This window comes from Schistocerca americana, chromosome 3, assembly GCF_021461395.2.
Source record: "Schistocerca americana isolate TAMUIC-IGC-003095 chromosome 3, iqSchAmer2.1, whole genome shotgun sequence".
In the NCBI taxonomy this organism is placed as follows: domain Eukaryota; kingdom Metazoa; phylum Arthropoda; class Insecta; order Orthoptera; family Acrididae; genus Schistocerca; species Schistocerca americana.
Window position 1 is genome coordinate 875,510,210 of NC_060121.1, and position 24,826 is coordinate 875,535,035.

General features: G+C 39.1%; 1 protein-coding gene across 1 annotated transcript in view; it reads left to right on the forward strand.

Moving 5' to 3' along the window:
• The window catches only part of LOC124605857 (rho guanine nucleotide exchange factor 26-like), a 188,642-nt gene that overhangs the window by 112,564 nt on the left and 51,252 nt on the right, over nucleotides 1-24,826 (forward strand). Inside the window, 1 exon segment of the mRNA XM_047137792.1 lies at nucleotides 18,306-18,422. Coding sequence (XP_046993748.1) covers nucleotides 18,306-18,422 — 117 coding nt within the window.

Sequence of the window (24,826 nt, forward strand, 5' to 3'; positions counted from 1 at the left end):
ACTGGCAATGGGAAGGAAAGGGTTTCTGAAGAAGAGAAATTTGTTAACATCGAGCATAGATTTAAGTGTCAGGGAGTCATTTCGGAAAGTATTTGTATGGAGTGTAGCCATGTATGGAAGTGAAACATGGACGATAAATAGTTTAGACAAGAAGTGAATAGAAGCTTTCGAAATGTGGTGCTACAGAAAAATGCTGAAGATTAGATGGGTAGATCAAATAACTAATGAGGAGGTGTTGAATAGGATTGGGGAGAAGAGAAGTTTGTGGCACAACTTGACTAGAAGAAGGGATCGGTTGGTAGGACATGTTCTGAGGCATGAAGGGATCACCAATTTAGTATTGGAGGGCAGTGTAGAGGGTAAAAATCATAGAGGGAGACCAAGAGATGAATACACCAAGCAGATTCAGAAGGATGTTGGTTGCAGTAGGTACTGGGAGATGAAGAAGCTTGCACAGAATAGAGTAGCATGGAGAGCTGCATCAAACCAGTCTCAGGACTGAAGACCACAACAACAACAACAACAACAACTGATGGGTTACTTCAAAATATAAAAGATTTACTTGAATGACATCAGTTAACTGCAAAGAAAGAAGAGTGTGTGTGTGTGTGTGTGTGTGTGTGTGTGTGTGTGTGTGGAAAAAAAAAAAACCAGAACTTCCCAAAAAGGTGGTATTTGACCTAAATTTGATACTTAATAATACAATCTTCTGACCTTTGAAGTGACATACCCTGCCAGCTATGAGGGCCCAAATTTTAACTTGGACTTGGATTCTGAACCACGGTCCAACTCGACATATTTTGCATCGGCAAACATTCCCAAAAGTGAAGAAGTGATAGGTGAAAGATAAAAGTTGTAGGATTGACTGGGGATTGAACTCTCGGCCTTTAGATTTGTAGAGTAGCACTTGTCACTGAGCCAAAAGCCACACTATGTAACAATAAAAACTTATTCCTAAAAAATTATTCATCCAATATTTAAAAAAAAATTCATGGAAAAAATTTATTTATATTATTCTTCTAAAGAAAACGGCTTTTGCCGATAGACAGATACACTGTTGTAAAATCATATGAAGCAAGACAAAAATGTGTGTCATGGCAAAAGTTTTGTATCAAATTTTCAGTTAATAGCTGTGTCATTTTGTATAAGCACAACATTAAAGTTATATGCGAACTATAACTATCTGAACATGCAAGCTGAAATATTAGTATGACAAAACTCTGCTTATCAACACAATTTATGTCAGAGTACTTCAAAGGTTGTAATAATTAGTCATCGCCGAAGAGAGAAAATTGATATTCATTAAATTTTGTATCAAATAAAACATGGATATACATCTGAACCACAGTTTATGCAATTAATTTTTTTTCAGATTGCAAATGTTAAGTGTTTCATCACAATAATGATTAGTGTTACTTGACCATACATGCCTTTGCAGAATTTTAACAAATACACAGTATTCATAATTACGTTTTTCATCCAAAAGTAGTGCGAGTTTTTCTTAGATCAGACTGCTCATGCTCAAAATTTTGATTATATTGTATGTAGAAAATATCATTAAAATATAACCATTTCAAGAAACATAGATCAGTATTGCATATATAATTGTATAAATCACATTAGCCAAAAATATGCAAAACATAACAGAAAAATACCAGGAATAACCTTGTATGCAGTGAAGATGTACCGAAGTGCCAAATGTGCACATTTGTTGATTATACTTGATGAATCATCAGAATGTGCATCAACAAATTGTACCAGAAAGATGGACACTGGAGAGTAGCTACAAATGAAACGGTCTACAAGGAAATAGAACAGGTAATGAGTACAATCAGGAAGAAACACATTTCATTTTTCAGACATCTAATCAGAACACCAGAAAACAGAATCATCAGGAGAATAATAGAAAAATTTTGGAGTAGTAAGTGGAACATTAAGTGGATTACAGAAATCAAGGAAGATGTGGATGAGTTACAGATTACACTAGAAGACCTAAGAAACAAAACTGACAAAATCAGGAAACTCGCCGACAAACAAACCAGACTGCAAATGAGAATCAACAAACAGACAATGGGAAGGGTGATTTCTAATGAAGAAAGAAAGATGAGACGCGAGAGAGTGAAGTAGTGCTGGGCTGTTAGGAAACTGAAAAATTCTTTATACAAAGTTGGCTAGAGTGGTCCAATGAAGGCCATAAATTGTAAATAATAATAATAATAATAATAATAATAATAATAGCATAATAATAATAATAGCATAGTCAAGGGAAAACACACTAAACAAGAAGATTACATACTGGATAACCACAGCGACTGCATAGAAGCGATGGAAAAAACAGATGCCTATAAATATCTAGGATAAAGACAAAAAATAGGAATAGATAATACAAATATTAAAGAAGAACTAAAAGAAAAATGTAGACAAAGACTAACAAAAATACTGAAAACAGAATTGACAGCAAGAAACAAGACAAAAGCTATAAATACTTATGCTATACCAATATTGACCTACTCATTTGGAGTAGTGAAATGGAGTAACACAGACCTAGAAGCGCTCAATACACTTACACGATCACAATGCCACAAATATAGAATACATCACATACATTCAGCAACAGAAAGATTCACATTAAGCAGAAAGGAAGGAGGAAGGGGATTTATCGACATAAAAAACCTGCATTATGGACAGGTAGACAATTTAAGAAAATTCTTTATAGAACGAGCAGAAACTAGCAAAATACACAAAGCAATCACTCATATAAATACATCGGCTACACCATTGCAATTTCATAACCACTTCTACAACCCCTTAGATCACATAACATCAACAGACACGAAGAAAATAAATTGGAAAAAGAAAACACTACATGGCAAGCACCCGTATCATTTAACACAGCCACACATCGATCAAGACGCATCCAACACATGGCTAAGAAAAGGCAATATATACAGTGAGACGGAAGGATTCGTGATTGCAATACAGGATCAAACAATAAACACCAGATATTACAGCAAGCATATTATTAAAGATCCCAATACCACAACAGATAAATGCAGACTTTGCAAACAACAAATAGAAACAGTAGATCACATCACAAGCGGATGTACAATACTAGCAAATACAGAATACCCCAGAAGACATGACAATGTAGCAAAAATAATACATCAACAGCTTGCCTTACAACATAAACTTATAAAACAACAGGTTCCCACATACAAGTATGCACCACAAAATGTACTGGAGAATGATGAATACAAATTATACTGGAACAGAACCATTATAACAGATAAAACAACACCACATAACAAACCTGACATCATACTCACCAATAAAAAGAAGAAATTAACACAACTAATCGAAATATCCATACCCAATACAACAAATATACAGAAGAAAACAGGAGAAAAAATTGAAAAATACATCCAACTGGCTGAGGAAGTCAAGGATATGTGGCATCAGTATAAAGTTGACATTATACCAATTATACTATCAACTACAGGAGTCATACCACACAATATCCACCAGTACATCAATGCAATACAGCTACATCCAAACATATATATACAACTACAGAAATCCGTAATTATTGATACATGTTCAATTACCCGAAAGTTCCTAAATGCAATATAACACATACCGTACAGTTAAAAGGAAGTGACGCTTGATCAAGGTCCGCGTCACTCCATTTTTAACCGGACTTAACGTCTGAGAAAGTGAAGGAAATAATAATAATAATAATAATAGTACTCGATGAAATTTGTGCAATATGTGACGTTATTTCCCATTTCAAAAATTATACATTAAAAAAAAATCTCATAATTAAACAAACATGAATCAAAAAGTCACCATCTTATTCTAAGAAAATGTAGCAAAACTATGAAAATAATGGCAATCAGCACTGTGTGTTACTGATTACAAACCTTTAATTCAAATCATTTGAAACTGAACAATTTTCGTATAATGAATATATGTGGAAGTAACAAGCATTTATGTCAGCATAAGATATTGAATAGACATTTTTGAGAAGTTCCGTTAAGTATTAACCAATTGAAAATGTTACATTAAATTAGTAACCCTATTTGATTGATGCCACACACACATACTCATATTTCTTACAACCATTTGTAACATTCACCGTAAGATGTTCATCCCATTGCAGTAAAATTATTTTCTCCATTGAACTCCTAAAAATGCTAATACAGAAATTATAATGCCACCATATTGTCCCTGCATTGTCCTCCGTGCAGTGCTGGTTTCCCCCCTTCCCCTTTCTGATTTCTGATCCGTACACCATTATGCCTCGCACTTACTCACTCTAATCTGCAATCTGGATTGCTGCTACCATTCGACACGACACAGTTGTATTCGGCCAGATGTAGCAATCCTGTCTCTCTCTCTCTCTGTGTGTGTGTGTGTGTGTGTGTGTGTGTGTGTGTGGGGGGGGGGGGGGGGGGTTGTCCTTTATGAAGAAGTTTTTGGCTAAAATGTCAATTTGTAAGTCTTTTCATAGTGTCTGCCTGCAACTCAATGTGCCATCTTTATGGTAACTAACAATCTCTGCTTTACATAATATTGTTTATGTTCCAACCTGGACTTTCCATTGTTCAATAAAAAGAAAAATTTAATTTCAATAACATCAGATAAACCTTTTCACTTTTTTGACAAATGGAAATAAATATTCATTAACATACTGCAAGGATGCTACACATACATTTTTTGGTATTTTTACACTACTAGTTAATGAAACACTTTTTAGTTAATGAAATACTAGAAGATAACTCTATATCTGCATCTCCATCTGTATCTATATCTTGCAAACCACCGTGAGGTGGATGACAAGGGGTACGTTCTATTGCACCAGTTATTAGAGTTTCATCACATTATATTCATATATGGAGTGTGGGGTACTATATTCCTAGAGGCATAATTTAAAGCTGGTTCTTGAAACATTCGGAATAGTTTATGTCTATCTTAAAGAGTCTTCCAGGTCAGTTCCTTCAGTATCTCTGTGACACTCTAGCCACGGATCAAACAAAGCTGTCACCATGCATGCCGCCCTTCTGTGTTTACATTCAATACCTCCTGTTAGCCCTATTTGCTACAGGTTCCACACTCTTGAGCAATGTTCTAGAACTGGTCGCACAAGTGATTTGTAAGCAATCTCTTTTGTTGGCTAAATGCACTTCCCCAGCTGTCTATCTATAAACCAAAGTCTACCACCTTCTTTACCCATGACAGTCTATGTGAAAATTTCATTTCATATACATACAGTGTGTTACACCCATGTATTTGCAGGAGTTGGCCGAATCCAACTGTGACTCGTTGTTATGATCATAGGATACTAAGTTTTCTTCATTTTGGGATGTGCACAATTTTACATTTCTGACCATTTGAAGCAAGTTAACAATCTTTGCACCAGTTTGAAATATTGTCTAGATTTGACTGAATGTTTATGCAGCTTCTTTCAGGTGTACTTCATTATAGATAACTGCATAATTTGCAAAAAGTCTGATGTTACTATTAACATTGTCTGTAAGGTCGTTAATATACAACATGATCAGCAAGGGTCCCAACACACTTCCTTGAAGCATATTTGAAGTTATTTCCACATCTGTCGATGACTCACCATCCGAGATAACGTGCTGAGTCCTCCCTACCTTAAAGTTCTCAATGCAGTCACAAATTTCACTGGGTGCCCCCATGTGATCATACTTTTGACAAAACTTTAGGTGTGGTACTGAGTCAAATGCTTTTTGGAAATAAAGAGATATTACATCCACCGGACTGCCTTGATTCAAAGCCTTCAGTATGTTTTGTGAGCAAAGTGAAAGGTGGGTTTCACATGATCAATGTTTTCAGAATCGATGCTAGGTGACACAGAGTGGGTCATGCTGTTCAAGATAGCTCATTGTCTCTAAGTTCAGAATATTTTCTTAGATTCTACAGCAAATTGATGTAAGTGATATTGGACGGTAGTGTTGTGGAGCACTTCTGCTACCCTCCTTGTAGATGGAATGTAACATTATGAGTAGGATAGTTGCTACTCGCCGTATAGCAGAGATGTTGAGTTGGAGATAGGCACAACAAAAAGACTTACGGAAAGTGAGCTCTCAGCCAACAAGGCCTTTGTCGAAAATAGACAAAACACACAACACACAAAAAAAAAAAACACACACACACACACACACACACACACACACACACACACAGTCTCTGGCAGTCGGAGTCAGACTGCGAGCATCAGCGCACGATAGGAGAGGCAACCAGGTGGCGATGGCTGGGGCAGGGATGGGGAGGGATAGTGGGGTTGGTTAAGTGCTGTTAGTGGGAGTGTTCAGGGATGAGGTGGAGAGTAGGGCAGCTAGGTGCAGTCGGGAGGTTAGAATGGGAGAGGTGGGTAAAGGAAAAGGAGAGAAATAAGCCCTCACCTGGTTGCCTCCCCCATCATGCGCTACTGCTCCATCTGGCTCTAGCTGCCAGAGACGGGTCGTGTGTTGTTGACAGTGCCTTCCTAATAAGTTCAACAGTAACAAGGCATCTGATATTGCCATTGGGAAGGAAGCTGCACAAAAAAAGAATGTAAAATCAATTTGTATACTCATTCTTTTTTTAAATAAGAACACTTTTTGTCATATATTCTTTCTTTATTGTCCTTCGTACTTGGGTTAAATATTCCTCATAAATAAGCACAAATTTAGTATTCATCGCAGTTACATTTGCAACATAACTGATGCCTACATTTATTGAAACTTCACAGTTCAAAACAAATATTACTGATCTAAATCTGCATACATACTCCGCAATCCAATATATGGTGCCCTACGGAGAGTATAACGTGCCACTACTAGTCATTTCATTCCTGTTCCACTCACAAATAGACTGAGGGGAAAATGACTGTCTAAAGCCTCCACATGAGCCCTCATTTCTTTCATCTTTTCTATATTGTCCATACATGAAATATACTTTGGTGGCAGTAGAACCCTTCTGCTGTTGGCTTCAGATGCTGGTCCTATAAATTTCTGCAATAGTGCCTCGCAAAAAGGTGTCCATGTTTCCTCCAGGGATTCCTGTTTGAGTTCACAAAGCATATTCGAAATAGTTGCAAGCTGATGGAATCTGCTGGTGATAAATATAGAAGCATGCTTCCGAATTGCTTCAATGTTTTCCTTGAATTCAATCCGATTTTCACAAAATTCTCCAAATAAAATGAAACAGATCATTCACCTTTCCTACTACCAACCTGATGTGCTCATTCCATTTCATATTGCTTTGCAGTGTTACACTAGGATATTTAAGCAATGTGACTGTGTTAAGCAGTGCCCTACCAGTGCTGTATTCAAATGTTTAGGGATTGTTTTTCCTACTCACCTGCAGTAACTCAGGAGCTGTGATCAGAAAGTACTGTGAATTTTTGTTTTTCTTAAAAGTATTTTTATTTGTTCACCATTATCAACTTTATCCCTTTCAAAGGAATTCCTCTCAGATATAACATGCTAGTACCAGTGCATTTTCCAGTCTTGGAAGCACTTCTGGAACGTACTTTTCATTGTGGTGTTCAGCTCCTTCAGCAATTATGTTATCATCTTATTAACAGTGGCAAAATGACATCTTTTCATGGTTCTCTTCAGTCTCGGGAATAAAAATAAGCCGCAGGGGTCCCTGTCTGGCAAATATGCTGGCTGAAATAACATAACCTCTTTTTTCTTTTCTTTTTTTCCAAAAAAATCATGAACAAGCATTGGAATGTGAGCAGGAGCATTATCATGATGCAGTTTCCATGAGTGGTTTTACCATAGGTCTGGTCATTTTCTTCAGATTGTTTCACGCAACTGGCGTGTAAACTCCTTATTGGCCATGCAACCATAAGGCCTGAATGTGTGATGTACTATCCCATTGTAATCAAAGAAAACAGTAATAAGAACCTTTACACGTGATCGAAATTGTCGAACTTTTTTTTGTCTTGGCTCTTCAGGCAGTTTCTGTTCGAATGATTGTGTCTTGATACCCATGTTTCGTCACCTCTTATAACCTTCTTTAGAAGTTCTGGATCATTATCAGCTTCATTCAGCAATACCAGAGCGATGTTTGTGATGTAATTTTGATCGAAATTCAACCATTTCTGAAAAAACTTTGCTGCTACACATCTATATATATATAAAAAAAAGGCTTGGTATGAGCCAAATGATATATGGTCATGTCTCTGTTGGTCATTCTGTGATTTCTCCAGAACCATTTTCTGTACGTCTTTCTTCTACATTGTCATCAGTAATTGACGTGCTAGGGTGTCCAGGGCAGTCGTCTGCAGTGTCTTCTCGACCCTCTTTGAAACATTGTGCTACTTGTAAACTCTCATCTTACTCCCAGTAGAGTCATGAAAAGCCACAGTCAACATTTTGAATGTGGTGCTGTACTTTATTCCATTTTTCAAGCAAAATTTAAAGGAAATTCTTTGATCCATTTTTTACATAAATAAAAATTTCAGAGTACTCATAAAACATACAACTTTTTAAACTTTCAACAATAAATTAAATATTCAAAAATGCTGAAAATGCAAACATACATTAGGAACATGTGAACCAACAAGATTAAAAAAGTTTTGAAAATAGAATGTAAAGGCCTGCAGGATTCAAAAATTCCCATTACTTTTTGATTACACCTTCTACAATTTTCTACATGTACAGCAAGCTGAAATTCACCATACCAACTAGAAATTTTGTCAAAGTCATCTTGTATCCACCTACAGCCACTCAACTTTGACGTTATACCACTGCATCTTCAGCAAACAAGTACAGATTGTTGCCCACCCTGACTGCCAGATCATTTATGTATATAGAAAATAATAGCAGTCCTGTCACACTTCCCTGGGCACTACTGACAGTACCCTTGGAGGACAATTTACTGGCCACTGATACTTCAGTGTGTGAGCTACTCGTGTATCTGGGGACCCCAAACTTGTGTTCGGTCCTTTGTCAACAGTCTGTAGTGGGGCACAATGTCAAATGCTTTCCAGAAATCTTGGAATATGGAATCTGTTTGTTGTCCTTCATCCATGCTTTGTAGGATATCTTGTGAGACAAGGGCAAGCCGAGTTATCCACAAGCAGTGCTTTCTAGATCCGGGCTTATTTGTGGACGGAAGGTTTTTTGTGTCAAGGAAATTTATTGTGTTCAAAATCAGAATACGTTCAATAAAGTTGTAGCAAACCAGTATTAAGGATTGTGTTCTGTAATTATTTGGATTATTTGGGTTGGTTCTTTTACCTTTCTTATATACAGGAGTGACCTGCACTTGCGACTGTGCGCTGGTTGAAAAATTTGTGGTAACTCCCAGCTGAGTAAGGCACTAATGCTGCAGAGTACTCTCTGTAAAATCGAACTGAGGTCCTTCTGGACCTGGCAACCCCCCCCCCCCCCTCCCCGCCCCACCCATTTCTTAAATACAAAATTTAGAACTTCAGCTTTCCTTTTACTGTCTTCTGTTGCTACCCCAGACAGGTCAACAAGTGATTGGATAGGAACCTTTGACTCACTTAGTGATTTTACACATGACCAGAATTTTCTCAGGTTCTCAGCAAGATCTTTTGTAAAATCAAGAGTGCAACAGTTTCTGTTCCCTCAGCATTTTCTGAATTTGATTACTAAATCAGAAGGATCTTTACCCTCCTTAATCTACTTACATCGCACATATGTCTCCAGAGTGTGATTTACAGTTGGTTCAACTTTGCCCTTAATTCCTCTACATCTGTCATGTTGCAGCCAAATGATGTCCATTCATTGTCTAAGTGTGATGCTACAACTGCTTATCTGCTTTTTCTAAGATAAATACTGTCCTACCCTTCTTGGCGGATTTATTAATTCGAGTAACCATTGTTGCTATGATGACAACATGATAGTAATCCCAGTCTCTCTATTGTCACTGTCAGCAAGGTCGGGCCTTTTCATAGCTACAACGTCTAAAATATTTCCATTGTGTGTGGGTTGATTTCTATGTTACTGAGTGCAGACTTTTCTTGGATGGTTTTTCAACTCCTACAGTAAAATTAGATGACTAGTAAAAACATCAGTTAGTTAACTTCAGCTTACCAAAGCCTGTTTTTAGATGAAGTCACAGACTTAATTTCAACCTTGATAGACTCCATATTTTTGTTGACAGCAACTAACACTCCCCACCATATGGTGTCTAATCTTTCTTTTTGATAAATCTTCCATGCCGTGTTAAATATTTTGGAGTTTTCTACTTCAGGTTTCAGCTAGCTCTCAGTTCCAAAAATAATTTGAGTGCAACAACTTTCATAGAGGGCAATTAGTTAAGGAATTTTTTTAAGAATGTTTTGACAATTTATTGTTAAAATTTTGACCGTAGGAGCGTGTCTACTTCATACAGAATCTGACTTAACTTTCATCAGACGACACCAAACTACCACCTAGCCTTAAAAAAAAAAAAAAAAAAAAAAAAATATATATATATATATATATATATATATATATATATATATATATATATATATATATATATGAATATAATAGGGAAACATTCCACGCGTCTGTGTTTCTATCGACCTGCCAGCACTTTCGTATGGTAAGTCACATCATCTTTGTTAGTGTGTGTGTGTGTGTGTGTGTGTGTGTGTGTGTGCACTCCACAAGTACTCCAGTACCCAATATCCTCCTGATAATGCAGAAATCTGTAGCCAAGACATTCACAGGGTTGATGAAGCCTTTGGCTGAAACAGTCCACTCGGCTCCAAACCAAAGGACCCCAATCACCTCTGGGTGTGATGCTGCCAAATGTGAGCTCTGCTTGCATCCAGCAATGCAAGCCACCATCGCCAGTTCTGTCAGCAGCCCATAGGAACTGAAAATGTCCATGGAACCCAAGCAACAGGTGTAATTGCCGCTAGCGTGAGCAACGACTTGCAGACTACTGCACCCTGCAGACTTGATAGCCACAGGCAGCACTCCCCCTCATTTTGGATCAATCCCTAGCCCCATTGGCAGACATGCTGAGTGGACATGGAAATTCTTTCCGGCAGTTGATGCTCCTTACCGCGTCTTCATTGGAGTTCCCGATAGCCAGTAAACCCCTCCCCCTGTGTGCCTGCTCGGACCCTCCTGAAGGAGCAGCCACCCGTCCATCCACAGGGTGAATGGAGGAGGCCAGACAGCCAGCCTCCTTATTGACTCCTCGCATCAAGTGTCGCAACTGCATAACAACAGCCCACACTCGCCTTGAAGTGAACACAGATCACCCACGCTGGATACACTGGAAAGTGCCTCGACAGCAGGGCCCACGGGTGAAACAAGTGGCACCTGAAGTGTCCCGTGCGATGGCCAGTTTCTCCACTGCTGTTGCCACACACTAAAGTAGCATCCAGTACCACTGATTTAAGAATTAAAGTGTTTATGACTTATCTCCTGAACTATGTAATGATATTATGAAGAGGATAGTTCCTACTCACCAATAGCAGAGATGCTGAGTCACAGATCGGCTAAAAAGAAGAAGAAGAAGAAGAAGAAGAAGAAGAAGACTGTCACAAAGTGAGTTTTTTTTGCCAAAAAGGCCTTTGTCGTGTGTGTGTGTGTGTGTGTATATATATATATATATATATATATATATATTGAAAGTGCTGGCAGGTCGACAGACACACAAACAAACACAAACATACACACAAAATTCAAGCTTTCTCAACAAACTGTTGCCTCATCAGGAAAGAGGGAAGGAGAGGGAAAGACGAAAGGATGTGGGTTTTAAGGGAGAGGGTAAGGAGTCGTTCCAATCACGGGAGCGGAAAGACTTACCTTAGGGGGAAAAAGGACGGGTATACACTCGCGCGCGCGCGCACACACACACATATCCATCCACACATATACAGACACAAGCAGACATATTTAAAGACAAAGAGTTTGGGCAGAGATGTCAGTCGAGGCAGAAGTGCAGAGGCAAAGATGTTGTTGAATGACAGGTGAGGTATGAGTGGCGGCAACTTGAAATTAGCGGAGATTGAGGCCTGGTGGATAACGGGAAGAGAGGATATATTGAAGAGCAAGTTCCCATCTCCGGAGTTCGGATAGGTTGGTGTTAGTGGGAAGTATCCAGATAACCCAGACGGTGTAACACTGTGCCAAGATGTGCTGGCCGTGCACCAAGGCATGTTCAGCCACAGGGTGATCCTCATTACCAACAAACATGTCTGCCTGTGTCCATTCATGTGAATGGACAGTTTGTTGCTGGTCATTCCCACATAGAATGCATCACAGTGTAGGCAGGTCAGTTGGTAGATCAAGTGGGTGCTTTCACACGTGGCTCTGCCTTTGATCGTGTACACCTTCCGGGTTACAGGACTGGAGTAGGTGGTGGTGAGAGGGTGCATGGGACAGGTTTTACACCGGGGGCGGTTACAAGGGTAGGAGCCAGAGGGTAGGGAAGGTGGTTTGGGGATTTCATGGGGGTGAACTAAGAGGTTACAAAGGTTAGGTGGACGGCGGAAAGACACTCTTGGTGGAGTGGGGAGGATTTCATGAAGGATGGATCTCATTTCAGGGCAGGATTTGAGGAAGTCGTTTCCCTGCTGGAGAGCCACATTCAGAATCTGATCCAGTCCCGGAAAGTATCCTGTCACAAGTGGGGCACTTTTGTGGTTCTTCTGTGGGAGGTTCTGGGTTTGAGAGGATGAGGAAGTGGCTCTGGTTATTTGCTTCTGTACCAGGTCGGGAGGGTAGTTGCGGGATGTGAAAGCTTTTGTCAGGTTGTCAGGTTGTTGGTGTAATGCTTCAGGGATTCCGGACTGGAGCAGATTCGTTGGCCACGAAGACCTAGGCTGTAGGGAAGGGACCGTTTGATGTGGAATGGGTGGCAGCTGTCGTAATGGAGGTACTTTTGCTTGTTGGTGGGTTTGATGTGGACGGACGTGTGAAGCTGGCCATTGGACAGGTGGAGGTCAACATCAAGGAAAGTGGCATGGCATTTGGAGGAGGACCAGGTGAATCTGATGGAACCAAAGGAGTTGAGGTTGGAGAGGAAATTCTGGAGTTCTTCTTCACTGTGAGTCCAGATCATGAAGATGTCATCAATAAACCTGTACCAATCTTTGGGTTGGTAGGTCTGGGTAACCAAGAAGGCTTCCTCTAAGCGACCCATGAATAGGTTGGCGTACGAAGGGGCCATCCTGGTACCCATGGCTGTTCCCTTTAATTGTTGGTATGTCTGGCCTTCAAAAGTGAAGAAGTTGTGGGTCAGGATGAAGCTGGATAAGGTAATGAGGAAAGAGGTTTTAGGTAGGGTGGCAGGTGATCGGCGTGAAAGGAAGTGCTCCATCGCAGCGAGGCCCTGGACGTGCGGGATATTTGTGTATAAGGAAGTGGCATCAATGGTTACAAGGATGGTTTCTGGGGGTAACGGATTGGGTAAGGATTCCAGGTGTTCGAGAAAGTGGTTGGTGTCTTTGATGAAGGATGGGAGACTGCACGTAATGGGTTGAAGGTGTTGATCTACGTAGGCAGAGATACGTTCTGTGGGGGCTTGGTAACCAGCTACAATGGGGCGGCCGGGATGATTGGGTTTGTGAATTTTAGGAAGAAGGTAGAAGGTAGGGGTGCGGGGGTCAGGAGGTTGATGGAGTCAGGTGAAAGGTTTTGTAGGGGGCCTAAGGTTCTGAGGATTCCTTGAAGCTCCGCCTGGACATCAGGAATGGGATTACCTTGGCAAATTTTGTATGTGGTGGTGTCTGAAAGCTGACGCAGTCCCCCAGCCACATACTCCCGACGATCAAGTACCACGGTCGTGGAACCCTTGTCCGCCGGAAGAATGACGATGGACCGGTCAGCCTTCAGATCACGGATAGCCTGGGCTTCAGCAGTGGTGATGTTGGGAGTAGGATTAAGGCCAGCTTCACACGTCCGTCCACATCATACCCACCAGCAAGCAACAGTACCTCCATTACGACAGCTGCCACCCATTCCACATCAAACGGTCCCTTCCCTACAGCCTAGGTATTCATGGCAAACGAATCTGCTCCAGTCCGGAATCCCTGAAGCATTACACCAACAACCTGACAACAACTTTCGCATCCCGCAACTACCCTCCCGACCTGGTACAGAAGCAAATAACCAGAGCCACTTCCTCATCCTCTCAAACCCAGAACCTCCCACAGAAGAACCACAAAAGTGCCCCACTTGTGACAGGATACTTTCCGGGACTGGATCAGATTCTGAATGTGGCTCTCCAGCAGGGATACGACTTCCTCAAATCCTGCCCTGAAATGAGATCCATCCTTCATGAAATCCTCCCCACTCCACCAAGAGTGTCTTTCCGCCGTCCACCTAATCTTTGTAACCTCTTAGTTCACCCCCATGAAATCCCCAAACCACCTTCCCTACCCTCTGGCTCCTACCCTTGTAACCGCCCCCGGTGTAAAACCTGTCCCATGCACCCTCTCACCACCACCTACTCCAGTCCTGTAACCCGGAAGGTGTACACGATCAAAGGCAGAGCCACGTGTGAAAGCACCCACTTGATCTACCAACTGACCTGCCTACACTGTGACGCATTCTATGTGGGAATGACCAGCAACAAACTGTCCATTCACATGAATGGACACAGGCAGACATGTTTGTTGGTAATGAGGATCACCCTGTGGCTGAACATGCCTTGGTGCACGGCCAGCACATCTTGGCACAGTGTTACACCATCCGGGTTATCTGGATACTTCCCACTAACACCAACCTATCTGAACTCCGGAGATGGGAACTTGCTCTTCAATATATCCTCTCTTCCCGTTATCCACCAGGCCTCAATCTCCGCTAATTTCAAGTTGCCGCCACTCATACCTCACCTGTCATTCAACAACATCTTTGCCTCTGCACTTCTGCCTCGACTGACATCTCTGCCAAAACTCTTTGTCTTTAAATATGTCTGCTTGTGTCTGTATATGTGTGGATGGATATGTGTGTGTGTGCGAGTGTATATCCGTCCTTTTTTCCCCCTAAGGTAAGTCTTTCCGCTCCCGGGATTGGAATGACTCCTTACCCTCTCCCTTAAAACCCACATCCTTTCGTCTTTCCCTCTCCTTCCCCTTTCCTGATGAGGCAACAGTTTGTTGCGAAAGCTTGAATTTTGTGTGTATGTTTGTGTTTGTTTGTGTGTCTGTCGACCTGCCAGCACTTTCATTTGGTAAGTCACATCATCTTTGTTTTTAGATAATTTTTCCTACATGGAATGTTTCCCTCTATTTTTTATATATATATATATATATATATATATATATATATATATATGTGTGTGTGTGTGTGTGTGTGTGTGTGTGTGTGTGTGTTGACAAAGGCCTTGTTGGCCAAAAGCTCACTATCCGACTGTCTTTTTGTTGTGCATATCTGCGACTCAGCATTGCTATATGGTGAGTAGCAACTAGCCTTTTCATGATATTGTTACATTCCATCCTGGAATTTTCATTGTTTTATTCTCCTGAATTATGTGTCATACACAATTATATAATTTTCTGTGTGTATTCAGTGCTATACATGAACACTGTCTGCAAAATGTTGTTAATATAGTTGATAAATAAAGAGGTAATAAATTAAAAAATCATGTGTGATGTGACAGTTTTACTGCACAAACAATGAAAATGTATTATGTGCTAAACTTTATTTTCTTTTCATCATTTTGTAAGGGTTACAAGCGAGAAAAGTTATCTTAAAGGTTTGAAATTGTGTGTAAAGTTTGTTGTAAGTCACTAAGTGCTCCTCATTCTCGAATACTGTATGAATAAAATTTGAGCATTTGCTTGTGGTGGCCTACACTTCTTTTTCATCCCAGCCCTTACCACTTTGATAGCAGGTGGTTCTTACCCCCACAGCAATTCTTTCCAGACAGCAAGTGATATGTACATAAAGTTTGGTTGAAATTAGTGCATTGGTTTCAGAGGTGGTGTGTATGAATATATGTATCTTTTTCTTTGATCCAATTTTGATGAACTAAAGCCTACACATGCCCCGAACTATGGTTACGTTACCTGTGAATGTCCCATGAAAATTTCTCTAAGAGTTTTGGAGATTAGCATGTTCAAAGACAGACAGACAGAGACACACGCATGTGTCAACAAACACACACACACACACACACACACACACACACACACACACACACACATTTTACTGATTTGACTGATTTGTTATTAGTATAGATGTAATTTACTCTTACATGCCAGAACATTCGAGAAATACCTAGTGTTATCCAATTATTTTAGATACATTTGGTTTACAAGTGAAGTATAAATTTCTACAAAAGTGTGTGATCTTTAGTGGAAAGGTCAAAGAATAAATACAGTGAGAATAGTTATTTTGACTAATTACAATTTTAGGTTGAAATGTTACAGAATGAGGAACCTCTGAATCTTTGTTTACACATTAATGTTATGTAATTTTTCATCAAATAAAAATGTTTGTCCGTAATTAGGAAGCAACTATTTAACTAAGTAGTAATAAATTTTGATCCTGAACAGCGTAAAAAATAATTCATAATGTTGTAGCTTACATGACATTTGCTATGCCTTTAACAAATTGAATGATGGCAAATTATAGTGTTTCAACTCATATTCATTATCAAAATTTTGTCCTCACTTATTCTTCTCAATTTTAAAGTGAAGTAATAGCATGAAGTGCTTTGAGAAATTATATTTACACATTATGTACTCTCATAACGAACAGGAATGTTCACATTCATTATTGACAGATAAGAAAATTGTCATGTTATAAGCTCACATTTATCTTATGCTTCAAAAGACAATGTGTATTGTGTATTAAGAAACTTAATTGTATCAAATGAAATGAAACAAAAAGTGGTATCAATCTCTTCATTTTTCTGTATTGGCCTAAATCTTAATACTTTACTAGCTCACATAAAAAAATAATCAGGAATGTAACACTACACTAAACCAAGTGAAGATGAATGACAACTTAGCATAAAGAAGTTTAAAAAATGTCCAGTTGCTTTTTAGAGTAATTGTATCAACAGCACAGAATTCAGCCACTGTCCTAATGGATTAAGTAACTCAATATTATTTTTGAATGGCTTTGTAACAGTCATAAGGCAAGAAGAGAGAGAGAGAGAATTTCAACCATCTATATTAAAATTTTTCTGTAGGCAAAAGGATTAAGTACTGAAACACTTTCATCATGTGTGTACACATGCTGCCTCAGATGCTTTACTATGTCATCGGCAGATGTACAGTTTGTCAGGAATTGAAATGTGTACTGCTGTGATACACATGTAGAAGTAAAAGAGATACACTCTAACTTTAGAGTCTAAAGGTTCCTCCCTCGAGAAAGGGGAGGGGGTGATTGTGAGGGGAGGGGGGAGCCGAATTTGGGGAAGGGCAGGTCAATTAGACCCAAGGATGGTAGGCAGAAATGACAGAGGAGGCGGCTTCAGAGTAGCACTGTTGTCAACGTCCTCTGTGTGTATTGATCACTTGATACCTCAGTGCTATAGCATATTGTTACCATTGCTCCTTACATTATTAATGACGAAAGTTGCCTTAGAAAGAACTATGCTATTTCCCATGAGCATCATTAGCAAGTACTGTAAATTATCATGTTGTTTCTAGAATTGTATGCCTAATGAGAGAGCAGGATAACCTGTGAAAGGCATGTCACCAAAGACAGGTAGATCTACAGTCAAATGGAGCAGAGTTAAACCCTAAATACATTGTGCTCTTGTACACAACTTTATTTGTTTGAGTCTAGAAATATAAAGTTATGCAGTCTATGCATATCTCTATACGGCAGTGTAAACCTGCAGTCATTGAGGCACAGTTTATTATATTGAGATAAATATGTGGTATTGGCTACCAAGAGGAATGTACATTCAATTTTTGTTGTGACATAATCAGCTCACTTAATATGTATGACACTTTGTTATGAAACAGGCCCCCCTCAAATAATAGCCTAACTGGAAATGGCCATGCTTATCTAATAAAAGTGAAGGAACCCTGATATTATTATTAGTCATAAATAAAGAAATAAACAGTATACTGATGTCAGGAGTGGTATTCTGCACAACTATTCAACCCAAAAGACCCCTTCTGCTCCACTTCTAAAGTTGTACTAATGCTAATGAACAATTTCTTCTTACTGTGTGCAAAGTGATCAGAAGTCCACAAATATATTGTGGAATGGCAGAGTGATTGCACTGAGGAATGCCAGATTAAGAGGCTCCACTGTATTTAAAGGTTAAGTTAGTTACACTTCCCCCTTTTGTATAATTTGATTACCATTCTGAGGTGTTGATTTTTGGTTCGTGTACATTTATAGCTGCTGTTTCTAGAAGGCCAAACAAAAAGGATAAGAAAGAAAAGACAGGAGGAAGCACCTCCTGGTATGCTGAATGTGGACTGTTTGATGGTGCAACAGAAGCAGATGATAAAGCAGGTCAGATACTAACCGCTACTGTGTCTTTGTACTTCAGATTGCTTTTCCGTTATGCCTGCAAATGTAGTACATAGGTCATTTTAGTAAGTGAGAAAGTGTTATATGTAATAAAGAAAATTTTGAAGCTTTTTCTTCCTTATCTGTCCATGATTTGTTACTTTGTAGAAACATTTATGTTTCTGTACTCTACCTTTCTTCTGAAATCACTAGTAGTAGTGCCTGCCCTAATTAAAGTGTATACCATCTGACAAGGTAGTTCTCCCTATAGTGCTGTTATGTGGTTTGAATATACAATTTAAGCATGTCTGGATGATTTGGTCTTCACTAATACTACTACTAAATATTATTATTAGTATATTATAAATATGGTAATGGCATAATCCGTATCACTTCAGACAGGGGGGTTACCTTCATAGTCTTGGATGTTATTGAATTCAGCATATGTTAAAATTCAGGAGTAGTAAGAAACATTTTCTCTCTCTCTCTCTCTCTCTCTCTCTCTCTCTCTCTCTCTCTCTCTCCAAAAAAATTCCTGCCCCAAGATACAGGCCTCGAATGATGACACTGCGAACGCCGTTTTGAAGATGTGAATTTTGGAAATTTTATAAAATGCTGCATCTTTCTAACAGTTCTAGATATTTTGTTAAGAGGTTTTTTATTTGAAAGATAATTGCTTTATAATTACAATGGTGTGTCCTCTGTTTGAACATATCTGTCGAAGTTCTTTTACTGTCACTTTTAGAATTTTTTTTTATAACAGAAGCATTTTTTTTTTTTTTTTTTTTCAAAAATGCCAATCCAGAAAAGTTAATTTTTTTTCTTTTGATTAGTACCATGTAATACTATATTCTCTGTAAAGGAGAGTTTCCGCTTTAAAGTCGGACAGGATTTATTTTAAAAAATCTTTTGTTTTGATTTTCAAGGGTAATGTATGTCTTCACTGAAGTTGTTTCCCACTAATGTCTTTGCTAGCAATGCACAGAGTTCCTCAACTGAAAACAGGGGCAGAGAAGATCATAATTATTTCTGATAGTGCTCCTAGTCACTTTAAAAATCATTACCAGGTGTTTGAATTTAGTAAGTCGCCTGTGCCGACTGTCTGGGTATACAGTGCTACTGGTCACGGGAAGCAATCTTGTGATGGTGTACGAGGCCTGCTGAAGCACCATGCTACAAAACATAATCTTTTCAGACCAAATTTAGATGCGATTCAGAACGCTGAGAATTTTACGAGAGTCGTGAAATCTTACATATCCACAGCCCTCACTCTTTTGTCCCAAAAGGAGATCGAAGAATTCCATGAGCAGAAAAAAAGAAGAATGGTTCAAACAAACTACTCCTGTGAAAGGACTTCAGAAGACATATTTTTGGACTCAAAGTCGTGGGTGAACTCATGTTGCACACACTTTAAAGAGCAGGAAAGAAATTTTGTTTGTTCGGCCAACACCTCATAAACAGCAAGGTAATACTCAGATTCACAACCTGAGAAGGGGGATGTTTGTGGAGCGTGTGTATGACTGTGACTGGTGAATTGCAGAAATTATAGACACCAGTTATGAGTTAAACGAAACTGTAGTATACTTTATGCTACCACATGGACAAGCTACTGGATATAGGTTTCCAGCTGAAGGACAGCAACAATGCCATCATTGCTCATTTCCTGTTCACAATGTTTTGAAGATTGTAAGTGTTCCAGTTCCTTTTGGTTAAACAGGAAGGCATCACTCTATATCAAAGGAAGACACTGAAGCACTGGAACACATTTTTAGTTCATTGACTGGCTAGTCTCAGTACAAAACAGAGTGCACAGAAGTTGTATAAATTGAAACCTTTAAGTCTGTGGACCTTTTACATACATTGTGAAACCATTTAAAAGGCTTGAGAAATGAGTCTCTTACTCATCTTTCAAAACTAAAATTATGTTAAATAAGGCTAGGTTTTGATTTTTATGAGCCTGTTTGTGATAATGTGGTAATAAAACAGGTTTTATGTATGACAAAAATTTCAGGTGTTTATAAAACCTGTTCAGCCTAAAAGTGGAAGCTCTCCTTTTCAGGGAATGTAGAACTGTATGATACTAATCAACAGAAAAAAAATCAAAATTTTATGGATTGGCATTTTTGAAAAAAAAAAAATTTCCATATATTATTAAAAATGTTCAGAACACTACAGTAAAAAACTTTGACATATAAGTCCAAGTGGAGAATTTCTTTGTAATCATAAAGCAATTATCTTATCCTCCAAATAAAAAAGGCAACAAAATGTCTAGAACTGTTCCAGAGATAAAGCATTTTAAAATTTTTTCCAAAATTCACATCTTCAAAGTGGTATGCGCAGTGTCATCTTTGGAGGGCTGTATCTCAGAGCAGAAATTATTTGGAGAAAACAAAAAAATACGTTTTCCTTACTTAGTTCTTCATTTTAACATATGCTAAATTCAATAACATCCGAGACTATGAAGATAAGATTTTTTTCCTAGCCTGCCTGAACAGATATGGACTATGCCCGATGAAAAGTCTTTGGAGGAATATAAATACAGTAATGAAATGAGTGAAGGGAACGACTCAACATATAACTGAGACTTTAAGTGGTCAATAGCACCATAAACAAGGCTGAATATGTTGCTAAGATTTTAGAGAGTTTTTCTTCAGAAAAACCAGTACATATTACACACAGATACACCTGCATGGCTCCAGTATAGCCATTCAGATGGATATATGTGTGTTCTGTATGGGTTATTTCTGAAGAAAGACATCGTTCGAAAGCTTAGTGACATATTCAGTCTTACATATGTGCCTTACATATGTGCCTTCCATATGTACCTTTCAGTCACTCAGTGCCTCAATTATATGATGTGTTGTTACATTTACTCCTCCAATAATAATAATAATAATAATAATATACAGAAGAAAACAGGAGAAAAAATTGAAAAATACATCCAACTGGCTGAGGAAGTCAAGGACATGTGGCATCAGGATAAAGTTGACATTATACCAATTGTACTATAAACTACAGGAGTCATACCACACAATATCCACCAGTACATCAACACAATACAGCTACATCCATACAACTACAGAAATCTGTAATTATTGATACATGTTAAATTACCCGAAAGTTCCTAAATGCAATGTAACATATACCGTACAGTTAAAAGGAAGTCACGCTTGATCAAAGTCCGTGTCACTTTCCATTTTTAACCAGACATAACGTCTGAGAAAGGAAATGTTATTGTTATAATAACAAAATTAGTGGTGAACAGTTGATTGAAAGGAGCTGTGTGTGACAGGATTTGGATAATTTGTCTGATGTTCTTGTTCTGTGTCATGGTATGAGATCATACATTTCCCCAAACGTGAAAATTAATTGACAAGCATCCACCACGCATCATAGATGTGGAAATATTGAATTGTTGTCTCTTTGGTCCACTAAATGCAAGCAGTGTTTGGGTACGTGGTTTCAGGACAATGAGAGACTGAAACGGGCTGTGGCTCTGGAGGCAGGATAAGGCCCTTTACCGCTTTTGAGCACAAAGTCCAGTTTGTCAGTGGAGAGAAACTATCATTCCAAACTTCTAAATTTAGCACTTTCTTGCAGTTGAATAAAAAATATAATGAAAGCTTTGGCTTACTGACCCACAGTGTTATTTTCATTATGATATCTAAAGGATCAGCTTCATGCACAATATAAAATAATGCTTATGTGCAACTTCCTGCACATTCACTAACGATATATTCAAATTAGAATATTGTAGAATGATTTAAATGTTTATAGGAGGTTTGTTTTTTGACAATGGCTATGAGAAATGGAAGCATGCTTATGATTTGAGTCAATATTTTCCTTAAAGATTCCAGCAGTTTTCATTCTTAAGTCAGCTTTTTCGTAGAAGAAAATTGTAACAACATTTTGACATATAATGGATTTTTAGCTATCAAAACCAAAGTGCTTTGTAAATTATTGGCCAACTTAAATAATTCTTTTGTTTCAAATTTCACTGGAGCCAATTGCTGCTGTAAAATTGTCAGTCTAGAATCAAATCTTTACAGGTACTGTAGAATAAACATAGACTTTTCCGCAATGATAACACAGTACAGCTGTTAATGACAGTATTCCTTTTCACCTTCCAATCTGATGCAGTAAATCTATAACACATCATGCACTTCCCTAAATTTGCTGAGTGACTCAGGAATTTGATCGCCTCTACATCTGCATCCACATCTACATCTTCATCTCGCAAACAACCTCATGGTGTGTGGTGAAGGGTATGTGTGGCACCACCATCTGCCCCCTCCCTCCCCTCCAGCCTACAGTGTTCCAGTTAAGAAGAGTGTGTAGGAAGCTTGACTGTCGGTAAACCTCTAATTAGTTCTAATTTCTCGGATATGCACATTGTAGTCATTTTGTGAGATGTATGTGGGAAGAAGTGATACACTATGTGAACAAAAGTATCCGGACACTTGGCTGAAAATGACTTACAAGTTTGTGGTGCTCTCCATTGGTAATGCTGGAATTCAGTGTGGTGTTGGCCCACCCTTAGCCTTGATGACAGCTTCCACTCTCGCAGGCATACGTTCAATCAGATGCTGGAAGGTTTCTTGGGGAATGGCAGCCCATTCTTCACTGAGTGCTGCACTGCAGAGAAATATCAATGTCGGTTTGGTGAGGCCTGGCACGAAGTCGATGCTCCAAAACATCCCAAAGGTGTCATATAGGATTCAGGTTAGGATATGTACAGGCCATTCCATTACAAGGATGTTATTGTCGTGTAACCACTCCACCACAAGGCGTTGAAAGATGCAATCGCCATCCCCGAATCACTCTTCAACAGTGGGAAGCAAGAAGGTGATTAAAACATCAGTGTAGGCCTGTGCTGTGATAGTGCCATGCAAAACAACAAGGGGTGCAAGCCCACTCCATGAAAAACAGGACCACACAATAACACCACCGCCTCTGAATTTTACTGTTGGCACTACACACGCTGGCAGATGTTCACCGGGCATTCGCTACACCCATACCCTGCCATCAGATTGCCACATTGTGTACTGTGATTTGTCGCTCCACACAACGTTTTTCCACTGTTCAATTGTCCAATGTCTACGCTCCTTAAACCAAGCGAGGCATTGTTTGGCATTTACCAGCGTGATGTGTGGCTTACGAGCAGCCGCTCGACCATGAAATCCAAGTTTTCTCACCTCCCACCTAATTGTCATAGTACTTGCAATGGATCCTGATTCAGTTTGAAATTCCTGTGTGATGGTCTAGATAGATGTCTGCCTATCACACATTACGACCCTCTTCAACTGTCAGAATTCTCTGTCAGTCAACAGATGAGGTCGGCCTGTACGCTTTTGTGGTGCATGTGTCCCTTCAAGTTTCCACTTCACCATCACGTCAGAAACAGTGGAGCTAGGGATGTTTAGGAGTGTTGAAATCTCGTGTACAGACATATGACACAAGTGACACCCAATCACATGACCACGTCTGAAGTCCGTGAGTTCTGCGAGAGTGCCCCATTCTGCTCTCTCACGATGTCTAATGACTACTGAGGTTGCTGATATGGAGTACAGTAGGTGGCAGCACAGTGCACCTAATATGAAAAAGTATGTTTTTGGGGGTGTCTGGATACTTTTGATCACATAGTGTATGATGATTGACTCTTCCCATAATGTGCTTCCTAGGAAATTCAATAGTAAGTCTCCTCATCACGCACAACACTTCTGTTTTAGCATCTACCACTGGAGTTTGTTGAACGTCTCTTTAATTATCTTGCACTGACCAGACAATCGTGTGACAAAATACACATCTCAATACTCTCTTGTGTTAGTTGAACCTAGTAAGGGTCAGAGATTGATCAAGCAATACTCAAGAATCTACTAAAAGTGTTTCATGAGCTACTTCTTTTGTGGATAAATTTTCTTAAGATTCTTCCTATGAATTTCAGCCTGGTATATGCTTTTCCCACAATTTGCTTTATGTGATCATTCCGCTACAGGTCACTCCTGATGTTATTGTTAGGTGTTTTACAGTAGTTACTGGTTCCAGTGATTTATCACCAATAGTGTAATGATTCAGTAGTGGATTTCTTTGCCTATTTGTGTGCAATATGTTACAGTTATATATATTTAGGGTCAACTTTGACCCTGCGCCAACCATCAATCCTCTGCAGTTTTCTGATGTCGCTACCTTTGCATCATCTGTGAACAGCCTCATGGAGCTGCTGAAATTATCCACTAGATCATTTATATAAAGGCTGTCACAGAAATAATACGACATACTTCTACAGGATGTGAGGCACATTAAAATGATTGAGAATTGCATAGTAACCTGTGACCACGGACATCAGGGGTAAATGGTAGCAGAGGTCGAAGATTGGAAAGGAATCCAGAGTGGGCCATGTGAAACAT